Source organism: Echiichthys vipera (assembly GCF_963691815.1).
Source record: "Echiichthys vipera genome assembly, chromosome: X".
Taxonomy (NCBI): Eukaryota; Metazoa; Chordata; class Actinopteri; order Perciformes; family Trachinidae; genus Echiichthys; species Echiichthys vipera.
Genome location: NC_139825.1, coordinates 40,453,086 through 40,476,041, shown reverse-complemented (window position 1 = coordinate 40,476,041; position 22,956 = coordinate 40,453,086). Strand labels below are relative to the sequence as shown.

The window sequence follows — 22,956 nt, the reverse complement described above, 5'->3', positions numbered from 1 at the left end:
TGTGACCTTCAGTGGTAATTGGCAATAAAAGTGTAGCAGAGATGTCTTTCAGGAGACGGTAGCATTAGTGCACCTCGACCTCAGCAGGCCGGCGGGTTAGACGGTCGGGGAGGGGGTGGCATGGGAAAGTTGGGGATTTACGTTCTTACACCTGTTAACTGTTTGAGGTACGCCTCTGTTACATGCCAATTTTATATTGTTAGAGTGCTATACAAAACCGTGCTTCTGGTCTTTTCCCCGAAGACTGTCTATGATTATTAACATCCAATTTCCTTGAACTTCCTAGTAAGGTGAGGTAAAGCAGTGCTTACTGTGTCTAGCTGTCTTGGGTTTTATCACACATTCTATGAAACTTAACAAATGGAACTAATGTTGACAATTATGAGGTCAAGCCATCCAGCTGATGCATATTTTTATACACCAAGGAATTATAGGCGAGCTGCTGACGGCGGCAAACGTAGCAAATTAGGTCAGATTACACATATTAGGTTATCGTGTTCCACCAGCAGTTCAATTTCAGACTAGATGAGAAGACTTTCGTGAGGATGTTGAATATACTGTACCTTCAGTTGCATGTGTGATGCATCACCATTTTCTGTGGAAATCAATGTGTTGACGTAAAAAGGGGCTTGATATAGGGAAATTCCTGTCCAGTTGCACAACGAATCAGCATAAAACAGCATGACTGGGTTACAAAGGGAAGCATAATGTATGCCCATGTTAGGCTGCTTGTTTGTTGTTTAGCTTTTCACATTCACTGCCTTGTCTGCAGTGAGTTTTTTTGTTGGTGTATGTATGGGTATTTTTTACAAACTTTGTCAGTTAATGTTGTTAACTGGAATTTGAAATTCTATATGCTCTGTAGGCTATCATCATATTTGTTTTTAACTGTGTATTATTTCATTTTAAATTCAATTTTATGAATTTTAAGGGTGTGACTGCTGATCTTCTTGAGATGTAGCGTTTCATGTTCAAGGGGGTCATATAAACACAAATACAAAATACACATAACATATTCAAATAAGAAACCCACCACATAACAAAAATACATTGCAAATACACTCACTCTCTTACTCACATCACCAGCTTGCAGCTGCTGTAATAAATACAGTTGTTTTTATAAGCCACTGCAACCCTTACACGCCAAGTTACTGTCCAAGGATAAGTTGTGCCTCCTAATCAGATTTTGGGGAATAAGTGACATTTTGTAATGAGATAATTCATTTTATATGTTTGTATCATTTGTATCAATTTGTCTTCTGATAAAACAAACTTCCCAATATGTCATCAAATATGCCAGTAGTTAAACTGAACTGTAGTCCCCTTGTGTGGTTCCACAAGGTCAAAAATCTGTTGGATCACAAATAAATCTCTGCCTTTATAGCAACTAATATGCACACTGAAATTAATGTACATACTGGCACACAGAGAAGTGTGCATACTTTGATGGCGCATTGATAGCAAAGCAGCAAAACCTTGTAACAGGAGGTTAACAGTGAACCACAGAATACTAAACACATCAGTGTAGCATTATAGCCAAAGGTCTATAGTGTGGTGAAGGTCAAAACACAGTGTCTGCTTTTATGTTCCAATAGATTAATGCTGCTTATTATCCATGCTGTCCCATTAGACTAGCTCCTTGAAAACACACTAGATACACTAAAACTCAACAATTTCTTACTTACTGTAAGCAATCCATTATCGCCAAGGTCTCAGAGCAACATGTTTTTTGTTCGCTTTCTCACTTCCTGGCTCTTTAAGTCACACACATTTTGATGATTTTCTGTTGTGCATGTGACTAGCACTCTTAGCATGTGAGCTGTAGAAGGTCAGAATCAGATACTCATCAGTGAATAACAGCCTTTAGGGACAACAAGTTTGTTGGATGGAGCTGTTATGGAGGGTGCTACTCTTTGTAGGCAGAAGCAACATAACTAATTCAACATCTTCAAACCAAACTCTGACTAACATCATCGTTTTATTTCCAATCAGCTGGCACCTCCACCCGAGCCTGAAGTCCCTGCTGAGGTGTGTGTTAAAACCTGTGTTATTGGCCTGCTAATATGGGTCATTGTGGATCAAAAATCATCTGTCATATTTAGATACTATCTTCTTCCCATTACTAAGGTTAGGTATCATTTAAAAAATTGTGATACCAGTACAATACCAGTACTCTTAAAGTGATACCTATGCCATCAGGACATCATTACGAGCCGTGATGGTAGAACACTGGTATTGTTTTCACCTTTTGTTTGTCTGTGTGTGTCATCATGGTAAAATGTGGTCCTGAAAACACCTACTGTACTGTAGAGGGAACTAAGTTTTAAAAAAATGCAAGCATTGTTTGACTGGAGTATACTTTGAAGTAAACTAAGTAATACTTCATCACTTCTTCATTAAAATTGAGTTATTTCAGCACTGATTCCCAGCTCTACCCATTTTACTTGTGTTCAGTGTAAAGCATCTCTTTATCCAAATAGATAAGTGTCCCATCCCATACCTGTGTTATATCTGCTTTGAGGGCCTCTTCATGCATATGGCTCCCTGTGTGTAACTTAGGTAGCCTCCCATTTCTACACTCATCCTTTATTCCCTCTCTCCCTCCTGCCTTTCGTTCATCTTTCCTTTCACCTCTTGGTTTTTGAGCAAAGTCCAGTTTCCTGGCTTTCTCTCAGTGGGGTTAGAGGGGGGTTGAAGTCATGGCTGAGGTGTTTTTCCATGTCAGATTGGTGCCTACAGTGTGTGTGTCAGTGTCTCACAGCCCCGTTATGTAACCTGGACAGCTTTTCTTTTTTTTCACCCTTATTCTCATGGCTTGTGTTTCTCCCTCTCAGCAGCTTATCATTCTCTTATGTAAATAATAATTTGGGCCCTTTTGCCTCTGTGACTGCTTAGCAAATAAGGACAGCACTGCAAGCCAAAGACTTCAATGTTAAAAAATTTCTGACACTGGACTCTCAAGAGTTGGCATCTGTCAAATAATACGAATAATTAAATAATTATTTACGTATATGCTGTTTTAGAATATCAATCCTTCCTTGCACGAAGCCTTGCATGACTTTGACTCAACCTTAAATCTTCCCTGACACAACCACTTCCCTCTTAACTGCATGATCTAATTTGCAGTTTCCTGCATGTGTGTAAAGTAACTAATTTGCACTGTATTAACACCCTACTTTGTTTTCTAATTTCTTTTCGAAATTTCCCTTTTTTATTTTTATTTTATTTTATTGCTTTCTGCTAACTCACATCACCTTTAAGGAGCTTGATCCAAACCAGCCACAGAAGCAACTGGAGGATCAAAGGAGGGTAGGTACTGAGTTTGGTTTGCTGTGGTCTGGTCCAGGCTTCCGTCTTATTGATGGTTGGCAACTGACTGACTGTTGTGAGGCTCTCATAGTCACAATGCTTGGACAGCATGGCCCTCACTCTCTCCCCTGTCAGTTTTGCAATATGTAACATGTGTGGCACATCAATGGACGGACATTAACTTTGGGTGTTCATTTTGTTGTTCATCTTTGGCAGCTTGTGACATGTTTGGCCCAGAGGTGACATGTAGATGACTGCGCTGCACTCATTTACATCAAACCAGTATGGGGAAACACTGGATACAGCAAATGTTTAGATGGGAGAAGGCGCAGTGTCAACTTTTAATATTACTGACTTAGGCCAAAGGGCAAAGGTCAAAGAGGCTGTGTATTAAGTTCTTCCAGAGGGAATATCTTATTAGGGTTAACCTTCAATGCGTTGACACTCTTACTTTTCTTATTTTGTGTAATTTTGTTCTTTGTATTTGTTTTATTTAATGTGTATTCATACAACATTTCTGTAAAACTGCAGTAATTTTAAAGGTGTCAAGGTCACCTCGTGACTTTTCACAGCCTTATATTGTGGGCTTTCCCATGTGGGACTTCATACTATTAGTGTGATTAAGTGTAATCTTGCACTGCTACATTGACACAGTATCTCTGACTTTGGGTTACAGCTCCATTTCTGTGACATGCTAACTTTAATTGGACTTTATCTCCTAACATCTGTTTTTCACACAATAGGGTGAAGCTCTGCGACACATCTTGGTCAATCGATACTATGGGAACGTCAAACCTGGCCAGAGAAGAGATAGCCTCACAACCTTCAGCAACGGTCCACTCTCTTCTGGAGCGCAGGGGAAATCACCTACAGGTCTGTAACAATGCAGTATCTGTGTGTCTGTGTCGGTGTTGTTATGCTCATAAAGATAACATGACTTTGAAATGATTTACTTTGGGAAACTGGGTCCAAACACAGCATAAACTAATTGTCTGTCTAATTGAACCAGACATTAAAATTAAGTCCATAGCTGCAAGCTTCAAGGCTGTGTAGTGGCTGCGTACTGACAGTATGCATTTCTGTAGTGATACATATTTTGTATCACTACATTTTCTGGTTATTATATTTCTCAGTAAATGGGAAATAGCTTGGATGTGTAATCCCGGGATTTAACCCTATTCCAGACATATGAAGCCAGCAGTACAAGCTGCGACCCCCTCTCCTGACTGGTACTACTCAAAGAAACTGAGATGACTAACAGCTTAGTTCAGTTATAAATAAAGAAAAAAATTATACCTTTAAGCTTTAGTTACGACATTAAAAAAATAAAATAAAAGATCTGTCGCCAGATACTGGGTAAGCATGCGGAAGTTAACCTTATTTCAAATGATTGTATGAATTTCACAGAAAAGAGTTTACAGATTATGTAGAAGTTCCTCTCATGTCAGAAATATTACTACACAGATTACAAAGAATAGTCACTGTGACAGGTGTCACAACACTGCAATGACAATTTCCATTGGACACCCACCAGGACCAAACTATGTTAATTTACAGCAGTATACATTTTGTGCATAACAACATTTACAGAAGGCCAGTTATTACAAACTAAAGCAGTTTATCCATCCATAACTCTCTCAATCTTTGCTCAATCAAGACTGACATTCACAAATGCAATAGATTGTCCGGAAGTGACATTTATTCTTTCCAGCAGGTCGCTCCGTGTCTCATCACAGCAATGATTCATTGTTCATCTCTAATGCGTTTGAGCGAAGGAAAAAAAAGGATCTTATTCACAGCCATGGCCTTGTGCTCCTTTAAGCCCTTGGACCTCGGCTCTGCTACTGAGCATACTGGCTCTCCCCTCAGCATAACATGGGCCGTGTTGTTGCCAAGCGACCAGAGAGCCAAGCTCCATCTAGAATGGGATGTGTTGTTGATTCAGTGGCTCGCCCAGCCAGAGATGGCTCTGATGGGTGCTGTTATCTCACCACTGCTTCCCTAGCTGGCTGTGGTAGCCAACAGCAGTAGTAGGAGTTAAAGGACTCTCATGGATTACAGACACATCTGATGTTATTTGTGTGCTATGGCTGAATGGGTAGAAAAGACACCAGTGGTTCATTCCATGCAGTACAAACCCTTTCTAATCAGCATCCGAAATAAACCTGATCAACATCCTCTGGACTCTTCATTACAGCCACTTCATGTATTGTCTAAATGATCATATTATCCATCTGAATTAAACGATTCTTCATCTCGTTTTCTGGGGCGGGGGGGGGGGGGGGGGTGCTGCAGCTTCAATTTGCTTGCCTGATAATTGAGTAACCGCAAACTCAGTGATTTTTGCATTGATCAGAGAAATATGTTTATTTACAAGTTATGTCTGTATATTGTACAGCTGCAAGTTTGCCGTCACCATTCTTAATCCTTCCCACTAAACTCTAATTGGGTGATTGAGATATTGGGGGATGATTCAAAGACCTTGAATTGGATTCAATGCTGGGAATACATATCCAAGCTATTTCCCATTTCCTGAGGAATATAATGGGAAAATGGGAAAAACTAGTTATGTTTGTAGGCATAAACCAAATAGGCTGATGTGTACAAAATATACGTATCACTACAGAAATGGCATAAGAATGGAGCCCCTGATGTTCCAAAAGATGATATTTTTATCCTCCCACTTGGATGCAGTCGGTTGGGTAACTTCCTTTTGGCCCAGCAAATTCATCTATAGACTCTTACTATCTTAATTAGGCTAACACCACATCGTGTTTGCCTCCAGCTTTTGTGAAGAATATTTTAGGAGATGGAAAATGTGTACTCTGTCAATGCTAACAGAATATGAGAGTCATCGGCTTAGAATAACTTTGAAACCACTAAATGAATTGCTTTTAGTTTGTTTATACAAAGAAAAATAATCAAATATCACTTCTATGAGGCTGTTCTCTTTAGACCGATCACAGCCAATTCATATTCCTAGCAGCTATGGCAAAATTCAACCTACTTGCAGAGTTTGTTCATTCTAATGTTTATTAAAACAAATGGCGTTTGTGTCTAAATAATTATCAGTACTACCAAATAATAGACTCATACAGTCAGGTTGGGAACCTATTAGTTTTCCCTTCGTTGCATTTATTTTTGCTTGAAACATTACATTTTGCATCTTGAAATATGACCAATGCATTTTGACTGTAGCTGAAGTCAATTTCAAGAGACCGTATGAAGATCGTATCTAAATTTCTGGAAATAATATCAATCCATACTCTGGAACCAGGCTAGCAAGATCTGGTTTGCATCTGGCTTTGCCTTTTATAATCTGAATAATTATAATGCTATCAGGGATCACAAGCATTGGTCATGTCATGGTCATTATCCTACTTTCTGTGTTAGCAAAGATAACTTAGCTTATGTTCTATTATGTAACCTCTCTGAAATCTGAATACAGTAGCATTAATGTAGATGACAATCTTTTTCACTTTTGTGTCCATAGTTGTTAGCTCCGGGGTGGGAGGTCGAGGGGAGCTGAGTTTGGCGGAGGTCCAGTGTCACCTGGACAAAGAAGGAGCTTCTGATCTGGTTATTGATCTGATCATGAACGCTACCAGCGACCGGATCTTCCAGGAGAGCATCCTGTTGGCCATCGCTCTGTTGGAGGGTGGAAACACGGTCATCCAGGTAAGTGCAGGTTACTAGGTTCAAGAGTGCTTTTTGCTGATGGATTAGGCATTGTCGTGTCTACTGAAATGCGACTGCTCGCCCTAACCAAAACAACCACAAACTTATCTGCATTCCGGACCCTATCTCGGTAGCTGCCCTGGCCAAGGCTGCTGCTGGAACAACTCCTCCAGGAGAACACTGCTGTGTGACGCTCTTATTGCTTCCTCCCTCCCTTCCTCTCACAGGCACCTATCGAATGTTGTCTCTAACTGGGACCCAATCAAGATCGTCAGGGGCACAGTCTGAGTGCTGTTTTTTTTCTCCTCCACTATCCTCTTGTTGTCCTTTTCCTCCCTGCCTGTAACCACGGCCATCCTGTTATGTCTGTCTTATCGTAAGTATCATGTTGTATATGTATGGACGGGGTGATTATTTCAATCTCGCTGCACTTGTTACAGTGACAATTAATCATTCTGATTCTGATTCAAAGCACAAGCAATGCAGAGGAAGGTGGATGTGAAGTGTTAATGAGGTCCAACACGGGTGTTTAGCATGCAATTAAATTGGACTTTTAAAAGCATTGCCTTCACAGAGGCATGAGCAGAATCATAACAAGGTGATATTATCTCTACGATATGAAACTGTTGTGTGAAGAATTTTTAAAAAGTTATTCCCCTGGAGCTACACAAATAGAAAAAATTAAGTGGCCGAGGATGACTTAAAATTGGGATAAAAGATACTCAGTTGTCAATGTAGCAGCGACATTGGGTCCATTTTTAAAAGTTAGACTTCAGAGAATTGTGCGGAAAGCATCCAGACATGTTTGAACTTACTGACATTGTGAGTTGTAAAAAAAGGGAAAGTGAGTTTAGGCCATGTAGAGGAGAAAGGGAAGTCAGACAGGAAGAGGAACAGTAGTCTGCTGGGAGAGGTCAAAGCTGTGCAACCAAACACGTCATCCCCTCCCCACAGCCAGCCAGTTGTTGCTATGGCAACTCTAACTCTTTGCAAACCTCACAGCAATTAGGTTCAGAGGGAAGAGAGCTGCTGTCTTTGCAACTGCATTATTTCAGCTTAACAGGGCGGTGTGTGCGTGTGTGTCTGCATACATGGAGCAGATTATGTGTATTTCCTGTATTTGTGACCAAGTGTGTCAATGCGTGCTGGTTGTGGGCCGTCTATCAGTGTATTTTGGTTTTGCAGTTTGTTTATGTATGCTCTCTTGTGTTCTCTTCCATAAACAGGCCTGTTACATAATAGGCTCCTATTTGCAAATTGTAGTTACGAGGGGTGGGGTTCTTTGGGAATCCTACGATTGATTCCAATTCTTGCTGTCACGATTGAAAAAATAGAAAGGGGTGCACTATTTTCAGGCTCTTACTCCATTGAAATGTAATGTGAAACATAACTGACAGTTAAGCTAACTGCTAATAATGATGGTACCTTTCTGATTGAACAGGAAAATGCGAAGAAAAATGTGTGTATGCAGCTTTTAACTGCATTAACTGCACAAGATAACTGCTTTTATTTGGAACTATGTTGCAGTCTACTTTTTGGACGATAAACTTAAAGTGTAATTTGCTGAACAACTTCACTGGTTAAATGTCTCTGTACAGACAGTGTATACAAAGGCACTCACGTGACTCCTGTTACATAAGCTGCTGACTGCCTCTCTGCCTGGGTGACTGACGACCAGAGCCCCAGGTCTCCTAAAATTCCAACCAGACTCTTAACTGGGTCATGCTTTGCTGGTGGAAAGATGGCAATAAAAGACATAAAGCCTCACAGAGATCAATGAAATTTTAGTAGCTCTCTGGTGCTACCTAAGGAGAAGCCACTCCCTACACCCTCCCTTAGGACAGATCCTCATCTGACTTGTCAACTTAGCTGTCATTTCATGTGCTGACTGACCTTTTTAGGTCAGAAGCTCAGAATCCACTGCTGAAAGTAGCCTGTGGCATGCAGTCTAAAATGGGCGTGGAACTTTTTTATTTGTTTTGTGCACCTCAGGCCATTGTAATGTTTGCAAAGTTATTTGTCTTTTTGGAGTGAGTGTAATCGTGTAACTGTTAGGACAGGGGTCAGAAACCTTTACTATCAAAAACAGAAATGTAATATATCTGTCTGGAGCCACGAAACATATTTGAGCCTGGTATCACAGTCTATTAAAAATCAACATTACTTATGTTTGTTACTATTTTGTTTGGCCCTCTCTTTGATGGTCTTTGTGGAGAGGGGCATATCTTTAGTTTTCTGAACCATCTTGTTTTGTAAGGTTAATGATAGATGCTATGATATTTGAATGAAGAATTATTTTCTGTACATTCTGAACATGTGATCCACTGTGGCTATACCAATGCTGTACTAGCAGGTTTTGTTTTTTTAAATACCAAGACACTTCAACAAAAACAAAATTAGAGAACACTTTCAGATCACTCCCAGTTATTGGTGTTAATCTGGACCTGGTGACAATTTACTTAATTGTTGGACACACTCAATTTATCTGCAGCTCTCCTGGTTACTTTGCAAGATGGCAAGTCGCTCTAAGGTCCTGAGACAGCAGGTTGTCCAGATGAAGGCCCAAGGGACGACCCTCTCAGTAATTGCAAGAGAGGTTGAGCGTTCAAAGTCTGTGATTTCAAGAATATTGAAACTTTACAAGGACACAGATTAATGTGAGTCCCTCAAAAAGGCCGGTCGTCCACATAAAACAAAGCAAAGACTCTCAATGAGGAAGCTTTCTCTGCAATAAACAAACTAGAGGCTAGACTTGTCTTTGCTGAGGAGCAAGTTGTGTGGGCAGAGGAGAACTGGTCCATAGTGACTTCAGTGATGAGAGTAAGTTCAATTTACTTGGGCCTGATGGGAAACATTATGTTGGGCGTAGGACTGGGGAAAGACTGAACCCAAAGTGTGTAAATAAGTCAGTTAAATTTGGAAGAGGAAGTGTCATGGTTAGGGGGATGTTTTCTGCAGCAGGAGTTGGGCCTCTTTGTACAGCTTCATGGCAGGGTGAATGCAAAGGTTTTCATGCAAGACAATGTCTCCTGCCACACTGCAAAACAGACTACACAGATCCTTGAAGCAAAAAAAACCTGAAACTGATTTGAAGGTTTTTTTCCTACTTAACTTCTGCTGGTAGAAGATACTTGTTTCATGATAGAAGTAAGGCATTCTTCTCCTTCTTTTGCATGGTCCAGGAACAAGTGAGCTTTGTTGAAGGATCATTAATGGTCCGGAATGAATTTGCAACATATCAGCAGATGCACCACATCTCCCTGTGTTACATAACGATGCAGGCCTGCCCCTTTTTTAGGACAGAAGGGTTCTTTTATTCTAAAAGAAAAGTGGTACAAAAACATACCCACAGATTTCTCCAAGCAGTCTGTTGACTTGTTTTTAAGGTAACCCAGGGTCATAGCCTAGCTGACTAAATTCCTGGGAAAGAGCAAGCATAAGAGGAAAAGTCGGCGAGCCGTTATTTAGCTTTAGAATTAATTCATCAAGAGCCCAGAGGTCTGTGCTAGCTGGACATGACATGGCAGTCCTGAGGGACAGGGTAATTGTGTTAGTGACTTCAAAAAGAAATGGGTCATTTTCTATATTCTTCCCTGCATGATGTGTGGAAGTAACACACTGAGCAGGCTATCATTGACTCATTCACCAGAGATATTTATCTGCTGGCCAGAATAATTCTCAGACAATTTGCCATGACGCCACATGGTGGAACATTTGATGAAGAATAATAAACACTCACCTGAACTGAGTTGCAGGATTAAGCCCTGTATTTATCGTATTATTGAATCCTAATAATTTAATTTGTTGGGTTGTCTTGTGACATCCTTTACAGACACAAACATGTTACTCAAAAACTTTTATTTGGCTCAGCTGTAATAACAGGCTACAGCTTATTTGTAAACGGCCCTTCATTAAGTATCCAAAAAGGTTACAGGTTATCAGCTATTTATCCCAGGTATTGCTGGGACTGTGAGTACATGCTTAAACATGAGTTTCAAAAACAGGAGTATTCACCCAGCATGATAATCACTAAGTCATGAGGGCATGTCTAGCCCTGCAGATACATGATTACTTTGTACAGTAAAAACCAGACTCATTGATGCACCTTATCAATACATACTCACTCGGGGGTTAACAGGACACGTTTTTTATTGCATCTGCCCATACATGTCACCTAAGGTACATAAAGTTGCAACAAAAACCTAACAATGTTGACATTGTTTTAACAGATAATAATGCACCAACTTATTGGCTAATTTTGTTTTTTGGGGGGCTTTGAAGAAATCTGGCAATACATGACATACAATACCTAACAATTATTGACCTACATGACTTCATCATAGATACTTTTTTACACCTTTCTCTGTCTTAACAATTCACACAGTGACTAAAAAATAGCTATAGAGAGTATATTACTAAATTAGGTGATGTTAGAACTTGCCAAAATCAAAACTTTCCCTTTTTTTCTGTCCATGGGTTTTCTTAAAACTTTTCATAGCAGATCAGCGACCTCAGTCTAGGTGACAGTAATACACCATAACCAGTGTCTTGTCAGCCAGACAGACAGACAGCACGATAACAGAATGTAAATAGCTTGATATTTTGCGTGTTTTATTTTGACAAAGCCATTCAGCTCACAGCCTCCAGGTTGTTGTTCAGTGATACACAGCAAATACTGACACTGATAGTGAAGCTCACATAGAACATAGTATCATAGCATAAACTAGACTCCTGCATACTCCATCTCTGCACCCCAGCAGTACATGCACACAAGCATGCACACAGTCTTAGATATACTTGGACGCTAAAAAGCTTGTTCCAAAACCAGCCCATGAGGAGAGTATGTGTTTGTGTGTGTGTTATGTAAGAGACAAAGTGTAGAAGCTTTGCCCCTCCCAGCCCACAATCCATCTACTCAACTCTGTCTTCATAACCTCAGGTCCTGAACTGTCACAGGACCAAACAGGTGCCACCACCCTTACTCAGTAGGCCTGTTGTAGCACGCCGCTTCCTTCAGCACCTTCCAAGTGTGATCCCCACCCCCCCACCTCCGCACGGTTCATGTTCATTTTACAGCTACCTCTTGGAAAGCTTTAAAAAGCTTCTGCAAAGTGAGTTTCCAGGCATCAATGTCATCAACATACCAGCTCTCTTTTAACTACAGAGTGGCCAAGAGATTCCCCCTTTTAAACTTAGTTTAAAGAAGTTGATCTATTTCAGTCATGCCTGATGCAGCCTTTTAGGCAGATCAGTGAATTTACATTTCAGCTGTTGTTGTCTAAGTAACTGACTTATATCTTGCTTGGCTTGTTGCCTGCAAAGAATCTTGAGAACACACACTTGTATGCATTTCACTTTCATTTCAACCTGGTCTTTTTATAGCTTTAAAGAGAAGATCTCTGGGGTTACCAGTCGGGTGGTGGTGTACGCCACCGAAGCCCTCCAATGAGCAAAGAGATGGCTTTGTCATTCACCAAGGTGTCAGACTGGAAAGGCAGGAGACGGGGAAAAAAAGACGCAGAGCTAGTGGTGTAAACAAGTCTTACGTAACTGGCCCCTGTTGATGCCAGGAGCTGGGGTGGCAGCTGACAGGGAATGGAGATACAAGTATGAGTGCAGAATAATCAGAAAGAAGGCCCTGCTGTGTTATCATGTTGATTCTGTAGAATAGTAGTGAGTTATGAGTCGACCTAAACCTACTGTGCTGACATGACTGATCAGCTGAGCTCCCAGGAGTCTTAATGGAGCTGTAGAGGAACATGTAGAGGACTTAGCCACCTCTGGGGGAAAATTTGAGGATGACTGACCATTTTCTTTGAAGTATGACTCAGCAGTCAATGGTGAGAAGTGGAGGCCATAATTGTTACAGGTGGTTTAAAACGGTTATCAAACAACTGGTTTTCTTATGTAAGATTTTTAAATTAGCTATTTACAATATGACGTTCAGAACATTAATATAGCACCAAACAAATATTTGCTATGTAAAGTAAAAGAGGGGTAATGGTGTCCTGAGCAGAGAAAGTCACTCTGTGTGCGTGCGTGCGTGCATGTGAGTCCCTTGCTTTGAAACTGACCCCCCCTGTGTACTACCCAGGCCGGGCATGCACAGGAGGACGGTGGTCATACAGCGTTTACCGCTGATAACGCCGTCCTGACCTACTGTACGGTGGCTGAATGTCGTTATCACATAAACTAACACACCCTCCAGTCCCCCCAGATCACAGTAGGAGCGAGCAAACCCTGCTCGCTTGCCACAGATACTAAAGTTTTTTGGTACATTTTCAGACCGAGCAAGCATTTGATGCTAACTTTTAGTATTTGACAGTTTTTGATACTACTACTGTGCTACAGACACATCTTGATTGGTCGCAAAAAGTTTGATACCCAGCCATAGTTTAATTGACTCTGCTGGCAGAGTCGAGGCAACAGTTGTTGCATGTTGTTCCTTTTGCCCAAGGCATTTATGACAGGCAAGTGTTTACAGGATGATTCCCCTACAACATTGAAGAAATTGAGTTTTAATGGCCACAGTCATGAGGTCTATTTAATATGGTGATCTTGTAAAGCTGCTGTCCTGGAGCTGTCTGCCTGCTTGCGTAAGTCTTCTGCTGACGGATCATTATCAACGAATGACCCTATCTCGTCAACAACATGATGCTAAAAGCTTGAAAAACAAGCAAGAAAAAACACATTTCATGTTCTGCTGCATCCCTTAGGACTTGAGTCAGGTGATTCTGCAGAGATGATTTTCACTAATATTTTCAAAGATCCTCTTTGCAGGTAAAGTCACTTCACTTGCATATTGTTTTACTGAAGGTTAAATGTATCTGAGTTGAGCAAACCTGGAAAGAGTCTTATGCAACAGGCTTTAAAAACTGCCCCAGAATCTATGTATGAGATAACTCCTGCTTGCATCATCATCATCACCCCCCCCCCCCCCCCCTCCTTTTTCGGACCCTCCCTCCTCATTCTCACAGTACACACTCACTTCGTGCCGTTCTGGCACTCAAAAGTAGGGCAGGGTTTTCCTCTCTCCCATTCCCTCTGTGGGCTGATGTAACAGTGCTAGGGCTGAGGGGCTGTGTGCCCTCACTGTAACCACTCAGCTGATTACAGGTCTTATGTAAGGAGGGATTGTGGAGAGGAAAATGGTTCAGAACATACAAGCCTCTTGCAGAAAAACAACACCTCCATGCATACGAGGCTTTCATACAAGGTTACCCTTTGTGTAGTTCAGCAGAACAGCACCTTGACTTTCCAAACATCTTAGTCATGCTGAATCAAACTTTTAAAGATCTATGGTCTTGTGTAATCACATAAATGTAGTTTTTATTGCAGCAGAAATTAGGCAAATTCGATATACATGTTTCTACAGCTGTGTGTGTTCACCTGCCTGTGTTGTGTTGGCATGACTTTGTGTGTTTACATGTGCACGCTTGTAAAGTAGGCGTGCACATGTATTTAGTTTGGCTGCATGTAACTATCCCAAATCGTTTCTTTTGTTTTTTGTTGCCTTTTTGTGTAGTCAGAAGGGGACAGGTGAGCACGGTGAGACAGGCTTATGTAAATCTTTATAACAGGACCTCTGGCTGCCAGCATGGCGTAGAAAGCATAAAAGAGATGAGAAGTGGTGGTTCCTAAATAAAAAATGTCCTCTTTCCTTGAAGACCCTGTTCTCTGATCAAGGAGGATTTTGAAAAGAGCATTGCTGGTAACATGTTGAAAGTCAACCACCTTGAATCTGCATTTTGACAAGTCATAAGGTTAAGGTTAAAAAAACAAGAGGGCAGAAAGGGGTGTGTAAACTCCTCCATCTGAAGCAAGCGACCAGTAACCATTCTTTAAACCACAGAGAAGTGTAAGACAAAATAATGCAGTACAAGTAACATGCATTGTCCTCTTCTTTCTTATTTTTCTCCAGCGGTCATTCTACCAACGTTTAACGGGGGACAACAAGTCGGAAAAATTCTTTAAGGTGTTTTATGAGCGCATGAAGCTGGCCCAGCAGGAGATCAAAGCTACTGTGACGGTCAACACTAGTGAACTGGGCAGCAAGAAGAAGGATGAAGAGCCACCAGATAAAGATACACCAGCACGCAAGAAAGGTGCGGGGTCCGTAGTTAAGATCACCAACCGGAAATATTTGATTTCATTTTTCATTTTTGATTACCCTTTATTTAACCAGGAATATTCCCATGGAGATTTAAAATCTCTTTTCCAAGGGAGTCCTGGCCAAGGGAGCAGCATAAACATAAACAACACAAAACTAAACATGACACACAACTTAACATGATAAATCAACAAAATAAAACAGCATTAAAAATAAAAAAGCAGATCAGTGCTCAGAGACAGTACATGTGCAAATTGTATTTAAAAAGTCCTTAATCCTGCTTTTGAAATGGTCCATGCTGATGAGGGATTCCAGGACGAAATGATCCTATAGTTTATTCAAGGATAAGGGCGCTGAATATTTAAAAGCACTTTCACCAACACAGTGTTGGTTCGATCCTTATCTTAAGGGTCACACGGTCACCAATCAAGTTGTCTTCTGTGTACATGGCAATTAGTTTGTTTGAATACCTAGTCTCTCAAAGTCCTATGTATTAAATCGAAACTGCCACATCATTTATATAGTTTAGTCAATCTTGCACATTTTCTGTAGGCATTTATTTTAAGAGTTTTCATATTCAAAATGTACCGTTTATCCTAAAGTGTAAAATAAGGCCTTAATGGGTATTAAAATTGATTTGGTTATTGTAAAATTGAACTGAATTAATTCCGAATGGCAGTAAAAAAAGTCTTACGTCTTAAATATAACTTGCCTTAAGCTGTAGGAACCCTGCATACAGTATCCAGTCATAAATCCTTGTTTTGATGAATTAAGATGTATGTAAATGATTATATGAATCAGTACATGAACATGTGACTTGTCAAATGAACTGTCTTACTTCCAATGGTCTGTGTGTGGTTAGTCAAAGACATGCCGGTAGTGGCAGTGGTGACCGAGGAGGTGAAGGAGCAGTTAGTGGAGGCCTCCGTTGTCACCAAGAAGGCCTACACGACCTACCGCCGCGAGGCCGAAGCCGAAGAGCACCAAGCGGCCGCTGACGGCACTCCCGTCCCGACTGCTGATAAGGGCCAGGAGGAAGGCGAAATGAGCGTCATTATCACCATCATGCAGCCCATCTTGCGCCTCATGCAGCTGCTCTGTGAGAACCACAACAGAGATCTGCAGGTCAGCCATTACACTAATTTGTTGTTGCTGTTTGTTTTGCCTAAACCCCCCATGCCGCCCCCGCCCATGACATGCTAACATTTCCTGACCTCTGTTCTGAATTTCAATCACAACACTTGGTTATACAGAAACGAAACCATGTTAAAAAGAAAAATAGGCACCATTTGCAGAACTTCCTGATGCAGCTGTTTCCATATCTGGTATGTCTTGGTCTGGTTTCACTATGAGGAGTGTGTTGGTGTTTAGTAATGGCTAGCCCAGACAGAAGACTTCCTTCTTGCGCTGATTCAGTTTGCACCCCAAACTGGGGAAGGCATCATTAAATGATAGTTGGCTCAGTGCTGAATCACTCTGTCTCTTCAGTCTGGATGCAAGATATTGATTTACTGCTAGCCATGTAGCACATATGATCAATGCATTGAGATGTATCTCAGTGTCCTTTCCAAAGACATGGAGTAATGGCTGCTGTATAGGCTTACATGCTTACAAATGAGACAACAGACTGAGCCTCATGACTCTTAACTGGATATACTGTATGTATTTCACACTTCAGAGAAAGAAAATATTGGGAAAAAAGATAGGAAGATAGTCTTCCTTGTACCAATTTTTACCAACCTTTTGTAGTTTAAAGTGAGGCACTGTCTTGATTACAGATATGCTGTACATTGCTCTGCCCAAAATCATGGGAATAACATGTGGTCTGAGCAAGAAGGATATGCCTAATTAGTGTAAACTTTATCTCCATCCATCTCCAGAATTTTCTGCGCAACCAGAACAACAAGAACAACTATAATCTGGTGTGTGAGACACTGCAGTTCCTGGACTGTATCTGTGGCAGCACCACAGGCGGACTGGGGCTGCTGGGACTCTACATCAATGAGAAGAATGTGGGACTCATCAACCAGACTGTGGAGAGCCTGACTGAATATTGCCAAGGTCCCTGTCATGAGAACCAGGTGATGCATATGCATACAGTTGACACATATGTACTTTTTAACAGTGTTTTTTTAGTCTACAATTTGTAACTATATAGAGTCTTTTTGAATTAGATGTTTTAACTGTGGTTTCATCAATTTCATCTTAGGTCTGGGGGACCTTTTCATTTTGGTAATCATACTGCTGGTTTTGGGTAGTACTGTAATAAGTCTTGAGCATTTCTCTTTTCATGCCCACCCAGCACCGGGCTTCCTGCTACACAAAAGCAATGCAGTCGCTTGTCTTTTTTCAACAGTGCACCAGCAGCCAACTCTGGGCAGTGTGCCTGTGTTTGTTCTTTGGTATGGATTAGCATTGCTTGGTCTCCTCACATGATGGTGGCATTCTCTCTTCAAGCTGCCGTGGGGTCATTTTATGGCAAGTGTGAAACTGGCATGACTAAACAAGCAACTGGCTAAATGCAGTTGCTGTTTGAAGTGATTTCAGTTCTCTCAAACAGTGCTAGAGGGGCGACGGCCAGACTAAACAAAGCTCTTTGTTATCTCTGAGAGAGAAAAGAGAGAGAAGTGCTGGAATTATTTTTGTTTGTGTGGTATTAAGTGTCCTTGTTGAATGGTATCAACATACTTGCTCCAAACCATTTGGCTGCTAAAAGCTATTATTTAGTTTGGGAAAAATAAACTGTAACTTGTCAGTACAAGGCCGATTCTCACGAAACTTGCCCAATTGTTATGAAATGTGATCCATCCCACATGACTCCTGCCAGGGCTGGTAAACTTGAGGGAATAAAAGGGAAAAGGCCTGTTTATTGAATATTTAATTGATTGACAAAGATTTAAAAGTAAAGATTTTGACCACCAAATTAATAGATGATCAATAGATTGTGTTTGTTATCTGATCATAACTGAAAATCCTGGGCAGATGTCATGCTGTGTTTACAGATGATGTCAACAAAACTTCAACAGCATCAGAAAACATTAAATATTATATTTAATTGTTGTTGAGTGTTAGCCTATTTACATAAAAGCAGTCAGTCATAATTCTACCTTTAGCAGCTTTTCTGTTCTGGTGTACACTCATCTGTGTTCATTTCATTTGTTCCTCAGAACTGCATTGCCACTCATGAATGCAATGGTATTGACATCATCATCGCTCTCATCCTCAATGACATCAACCCCCTCGGCAAGAAGAGGATGGATCTGGTGCTGGAACTCAAAGTGAGTGATTATTGATCAAAGGGGATGGAAAAATACTTAAACTTTAGGTGTTGCATAACAGGCATGTTGGTTTTTGTTTTGTTGCTTTTACAGTAAATTTGTTCTTATTCATGTGCAAAACTATCACATTAAGATTCTTCTAATTAAAAGATATTTCAATTGCTTGAAATCAGCAAGACTTTCAAAACTTAAACATCAGATTCAGTGGAGGAAATAGCTAAGTTCATTTTATGTGTCTGTGGGAATGTCTCCACAGACACACAGATTGGATTACTGGGCAAAAAGGCAACAAGTGCTTTCATTAGTGGGTCATATGATCAATCACCATCGTTTTAACTCACTCTTTGATAGATAGTAACTAGTTATATTTGTGTTTTTTGGGTGTATCATATCAGCCAAATGTCGGCTGCTGCGTTCACAAATTTTTCCTGTCATTATTTACAGACAGGGGTCCACAGGCAGCTCTGTGTTGCTGGAGACGCTGATGTTCAATAAATTATCCTTTTTTTAAATTGAGACTCTTAATGTACTTTTTATGATTTAGAGTGAGGGAGCAAAAGTAGAATCGTCTCCAAATATCGGCCCAAGAAAATCTTCAGTCCGTTTCAGTCATCGGCTAAGGCCGATGGAAAAAATCGGTATCGGCATTGGCCCTAAAAAATCCATATTGGTCGATCCCTAATAGTAACTTAACAGACAATTACCTAGATAAAAATGTTACAGATTATAACTTTAATTAAAAATATCAATACAGGACTAGGGTATTATTACCTTACCAGTACAAGTTCTGAGTGCTTATTTGACCACTGATCAGTTGTGACATTTAAAGGGAGAAATCAGTCATTGAGTTACTTTACCAATTACATCACTTATAGTAGCTCTAAAAATCATAACACTATTCACCCACAAGTATAATTATTGTGATCACAGCTTAGCCAATTATCAAGATTATCAAGTCATGACTAGAAGAGAAAATCTTGTAACAGTGTTGATTTAAATTAGGTAAGCCAAAATATGTTTTTACGACACATCCTCATAGGACTCTCTCTCAATCAAGTACTTTCGTTCACAAATTACATAACAATGGCACATGGTAAAGAATACTTCTTAAATGTTCCTTGATTTACCCCCTTTGTACACATTCTGCTGAGGATCATAAAAATCAATCTGAGCTGATTATGTTTGCACCGTTCTCATTTTTTCGTAGAATAATGCCTCCAAGCTTCTTCTTGCAATCATGGAGAGTCGCCATGACAGCGAGAATGCTGAGAGGATACTCTACAACATGAGACCCAAAGAGCTGGTGTGTGTGACCTCATGCAAATCATCTTGCATTATTAAGTGGATGTTATGTGACAGTGTATATTCTTGCAGGTGGAAGTGATCAAAAAGGCATACATGCAGGGGGAGATAGAGGTGGAGGAGCCACAGGAGGGTGAAGATGGGGAGGAGGAGCACTCTGCGTCTCCACGCAATGTTGGTCATAATATCTACATCTTGGCCCATCAAGTAAGCCACCAATTGCCTGTTAAATCAGCATATTGACAGACACGCCCATGGGCAAATGCTGTAGCCCATGCATGTCCACATAATGTAGTACACAGCCAATGGATTTTAAGTGGCCTTACTGTTACTGTATGTCTGTCATTTCCTGTGGCTGCTAAAGAAATGTGATACCTGCCATTGTGCACTCATCTCCTATTTTTCAGCCCTCTGGCTCTTCGCTGCTCAGTTGCAAAGTTTCTGTTCAAACATGATTTAGTAACAACTTACACTTGTGCAACACACACTGACAATCTGACTGTCAATCCACACCCCAAATTCTTGTGGTTGAATGGACAGGACATTGTGAATCCTAAGGAAGAATGAATTGTATGTACTGTACCCAGCTGTTCCAGCAATGTTGGCACAGAAAATCAGCATATGCCAAGTTAACACGTGTTGACATTTAAGGGAAGTCTTTGTGATGATTCATTGATCTGTTTATGGTGTTTCTTGTCATTTCAGTTAGCCCGTCACAACAAGGAACTGCAGGCTATGTTGAAACCAGGGGGGACATATGGAGAGGGTGATGAGGCCCTGGAGTTCTATGCCAAACACACTGCTCAGATTGAGGTCAGTGGTTAGGTCCGAACTAAAAAGTACCATTTTGGATATTAAGCTTTACAGAGAAATCCTCCCAAAATGTCACTATTGTCTGCCCACTATCTGACTGCTATTATAAACTGTCTGTGCTAGCTGCAGAGAATTGCAACATCACAGGTGACTCTACACGTGATGTTTTTCTTGGCCTGCTTTCGGGTGTCATTGTGTACCTTGACAGAATGGCACTTCTGGCATGCTTGGCAAGAAGGAATGCTGATTGTTGACAATGTTCTAAACAAATTTCCTGGCTTGCAAATTCCTCTGTTGTTGGACTAATATCTATTGAACTAATGTTATCTTAACTTAAGTTGCTGGTTCAGTTTATCAGCCACTTTATTTTGTACTGCAAAGTATGTTTGTGACCGTTACTCGGTAATGACGCAGTAATACAAGAAACAGTACAGGGTCCAGACTTTTATTCCCTCAAAAGTGACAGAGTGAGTGGTTGGTACCTGCTTCTGCGTTTGTGTCTAGATTGTGCGGCTGGATCGCACCATGGAGCAGATAGTGTTTCCTGTGCCCAACATCTGTGAGTTCCTCACCCAAGAGTCCAAGCTGCGTGTCTACTACACCACAGAGCGGGATGAGCAAGGCAGTAAGATCAATGACTTCTTCTTGCGCTCTGAGGACCTCTTCAATGAGATGAATTGGCAGAAGAAGCTGCGAGGTACTCAAGAGGCTACTGGTGACACAAACACGGTTCCCTGTGCGTCCTTTTCCTTAACTCTTTATCTCCTAGTTCCTGGTTTACACTGTCCTTTTGCATCCCTCCAGGCCCCTCAGGACCCTTACTTGAATGAATTAGATGCTAAAGCCTCTTTCACATACAATTCAATTCAATTTTATTTATAGTGCCAAATCACAACAAAAGTTATCTCAGGACACTTTACAAACTAGGTAAAGACCACACTCTATGACTTATTCATGATAAACATAGACCCAACAATTCCCCCATACACACATGTGAAAGGGGCTTTGGTGCCAAATGTTAGGTTAATTCAACGTGTTGGCATCATGTGTGAGCAGGAACTGGAGAGAAAATCCCCCTGTATATCACTCTGTCAAGATATCTAGTGAGATTTCAGAAACTCTTCCTCCACACCTCTAGTGCGTTTAAAAGCCAAAACAGAGAGCTGCTTGTGATGTTACAATGGAGACGTCATTATAATAGGGCAGGAAATGTCACGCTTGTACTTCTATTTCAGTGGTGTCGTTGTTGTTGGCAAGTCTGAATGCACCATGGACAGCCAGCTGTGATAAAGACCACACCGCCACAATAGTCACACATGCTTGGCACTCCATGTACTCTTAATACAAAAAACAAAACAAAATCATACACACAAATGTTAGGCCCTCTGTTCTGAATAGTGAGTTTTACCAACCACAAAGCAGATTTTAGCTCCAAACTGAACAGCAGGCGAGCAGAACAGGATTTAAAGAGCCAAAACTTGACGTCTTATTAAACAACTAACTCTTTGAGAATCTTCACGCTGAGAAAAACAGGCTTAAATCACTTTTGAACCAACCTTTATGTTCTTTATTTCTCATAGCTACTCTACGCACAAATACTGCCATCCTAGGGAAGTAGGAAAAAGACTAATCTGTCTGTAACGGTCATACATATCTGCAAACAGGCTAAACCACAATAAACTGTGAGCAAATAACACAAACCCAGCAATGGTATAGTTTCCATGTGTGAAAGGGGCCGCTCCCTAAACTCTGAAGCCTGGAGGAATGGAAGTGGGGAGAGCATGCAAACCTTAATAAGCAATGTAGTAACAATATATATAAGCTAATTTAGTGTTAAGATAGGATAAAGATACATTTTTTTGAATTTGAATAAGAAAATATGTTCTAAATTGTTTTTTTCCAGGCAAGAGTGATGTCAGTTCTGGGAGTGTGATGTGGTGGATGATAAACATGATAGTTGTGATCAGCACGTGAATTGTTGCACACTGCAAGCTCCTTCACAAAAATGTTTTAACTTTGGAATTTACACAAGGTTCCTGTATTAATATTGCCTATATAAGGATATCACTGTGTCGGGTGTTTAAGGTTCCTGTATTAATTTTGTCTATATAAGGAGATCACTGTGTCAGGTGTTTAAGGTTCCTGGAAAGAGAAAACAGAGAGGTGAAGGCAAAAACAACATGTTCTGTTAAGATTTAGAACAAAACTTTACATTATCCCTCCTTTTTAGTTTTGTGCTGCAGCAAATATGGATTTTAGAGCTGAAACTGGACAATGAATCAAATGGTGTTTAAGAGGCCACACAAGTAAAGAGTGTATAAGCAATATTAGGACAGTCAGCAGGGACATGAAAGATGGCAGCAGTGAAATGGATATGACATGATAAAGATCTTTGACTGGATTCACACTTAAGATGTTTTGCTTACATGTTGCCTTTTAGCCAGCTTAGTAAGCAGGATGCTCCAA

The 22,956-nt window shown here is 40.7% G+C and overlaps 1 protein-coding gene across 1 annotated transcript in view; it reads left to right on the top strand.

The window, feature by feature from the left end:
* The window catches only part of itpr1b (inositol 1,4,5-trisphosphate receptor, type 1b), an 83,271-nt gene that overhangs the window by 40,785 nt on the left and 19,530 nt on the right, over positions 1-22,956 (top strand). The window contains exons 39-50 of the mRNA XM_083938360.1: positions 1,993-2,028; positions 3,262-3,309; positions 4,053-4,186; positions 6,810-6,987; positions 14,909-15,092; positions 15,960-16,222; positions 16,978-17,178; positions 18,265-18,375; positions 19,583-19,678; positions 19,750-19,884; positions 20,383-20,490; positions 20,995-21,187. Coding sequence (XP_083794486.1) covers positions 1,993-2,028; positions 3,262-3,309; positions 4,053-4,186; positions 6,810-6,987; positions 14,909-15,092; positions 15,960-16,222; positions 16,978-17,178; positions 18,265-18,375; positions 19,583-19,678; positions 19,750-19,884; positions 20,383-20,490; positions 20,995-21,187 — 1,687 coding nt within the window. The remainder of the gene's footprint in view (positions 1-1,992; positions 2,029-3,261; positions 3,310-4,052; positions 4,187-6,809; positions 6,988-14,908; positions 15,093-15,959; positions 16,223-16,977; positions 17,179-18,264; positions 18,376-19,582; positions 19,679-19,749; positions 19,885-20,382; positions 20,491-20,994; positions 21,188-22,956) is intronic.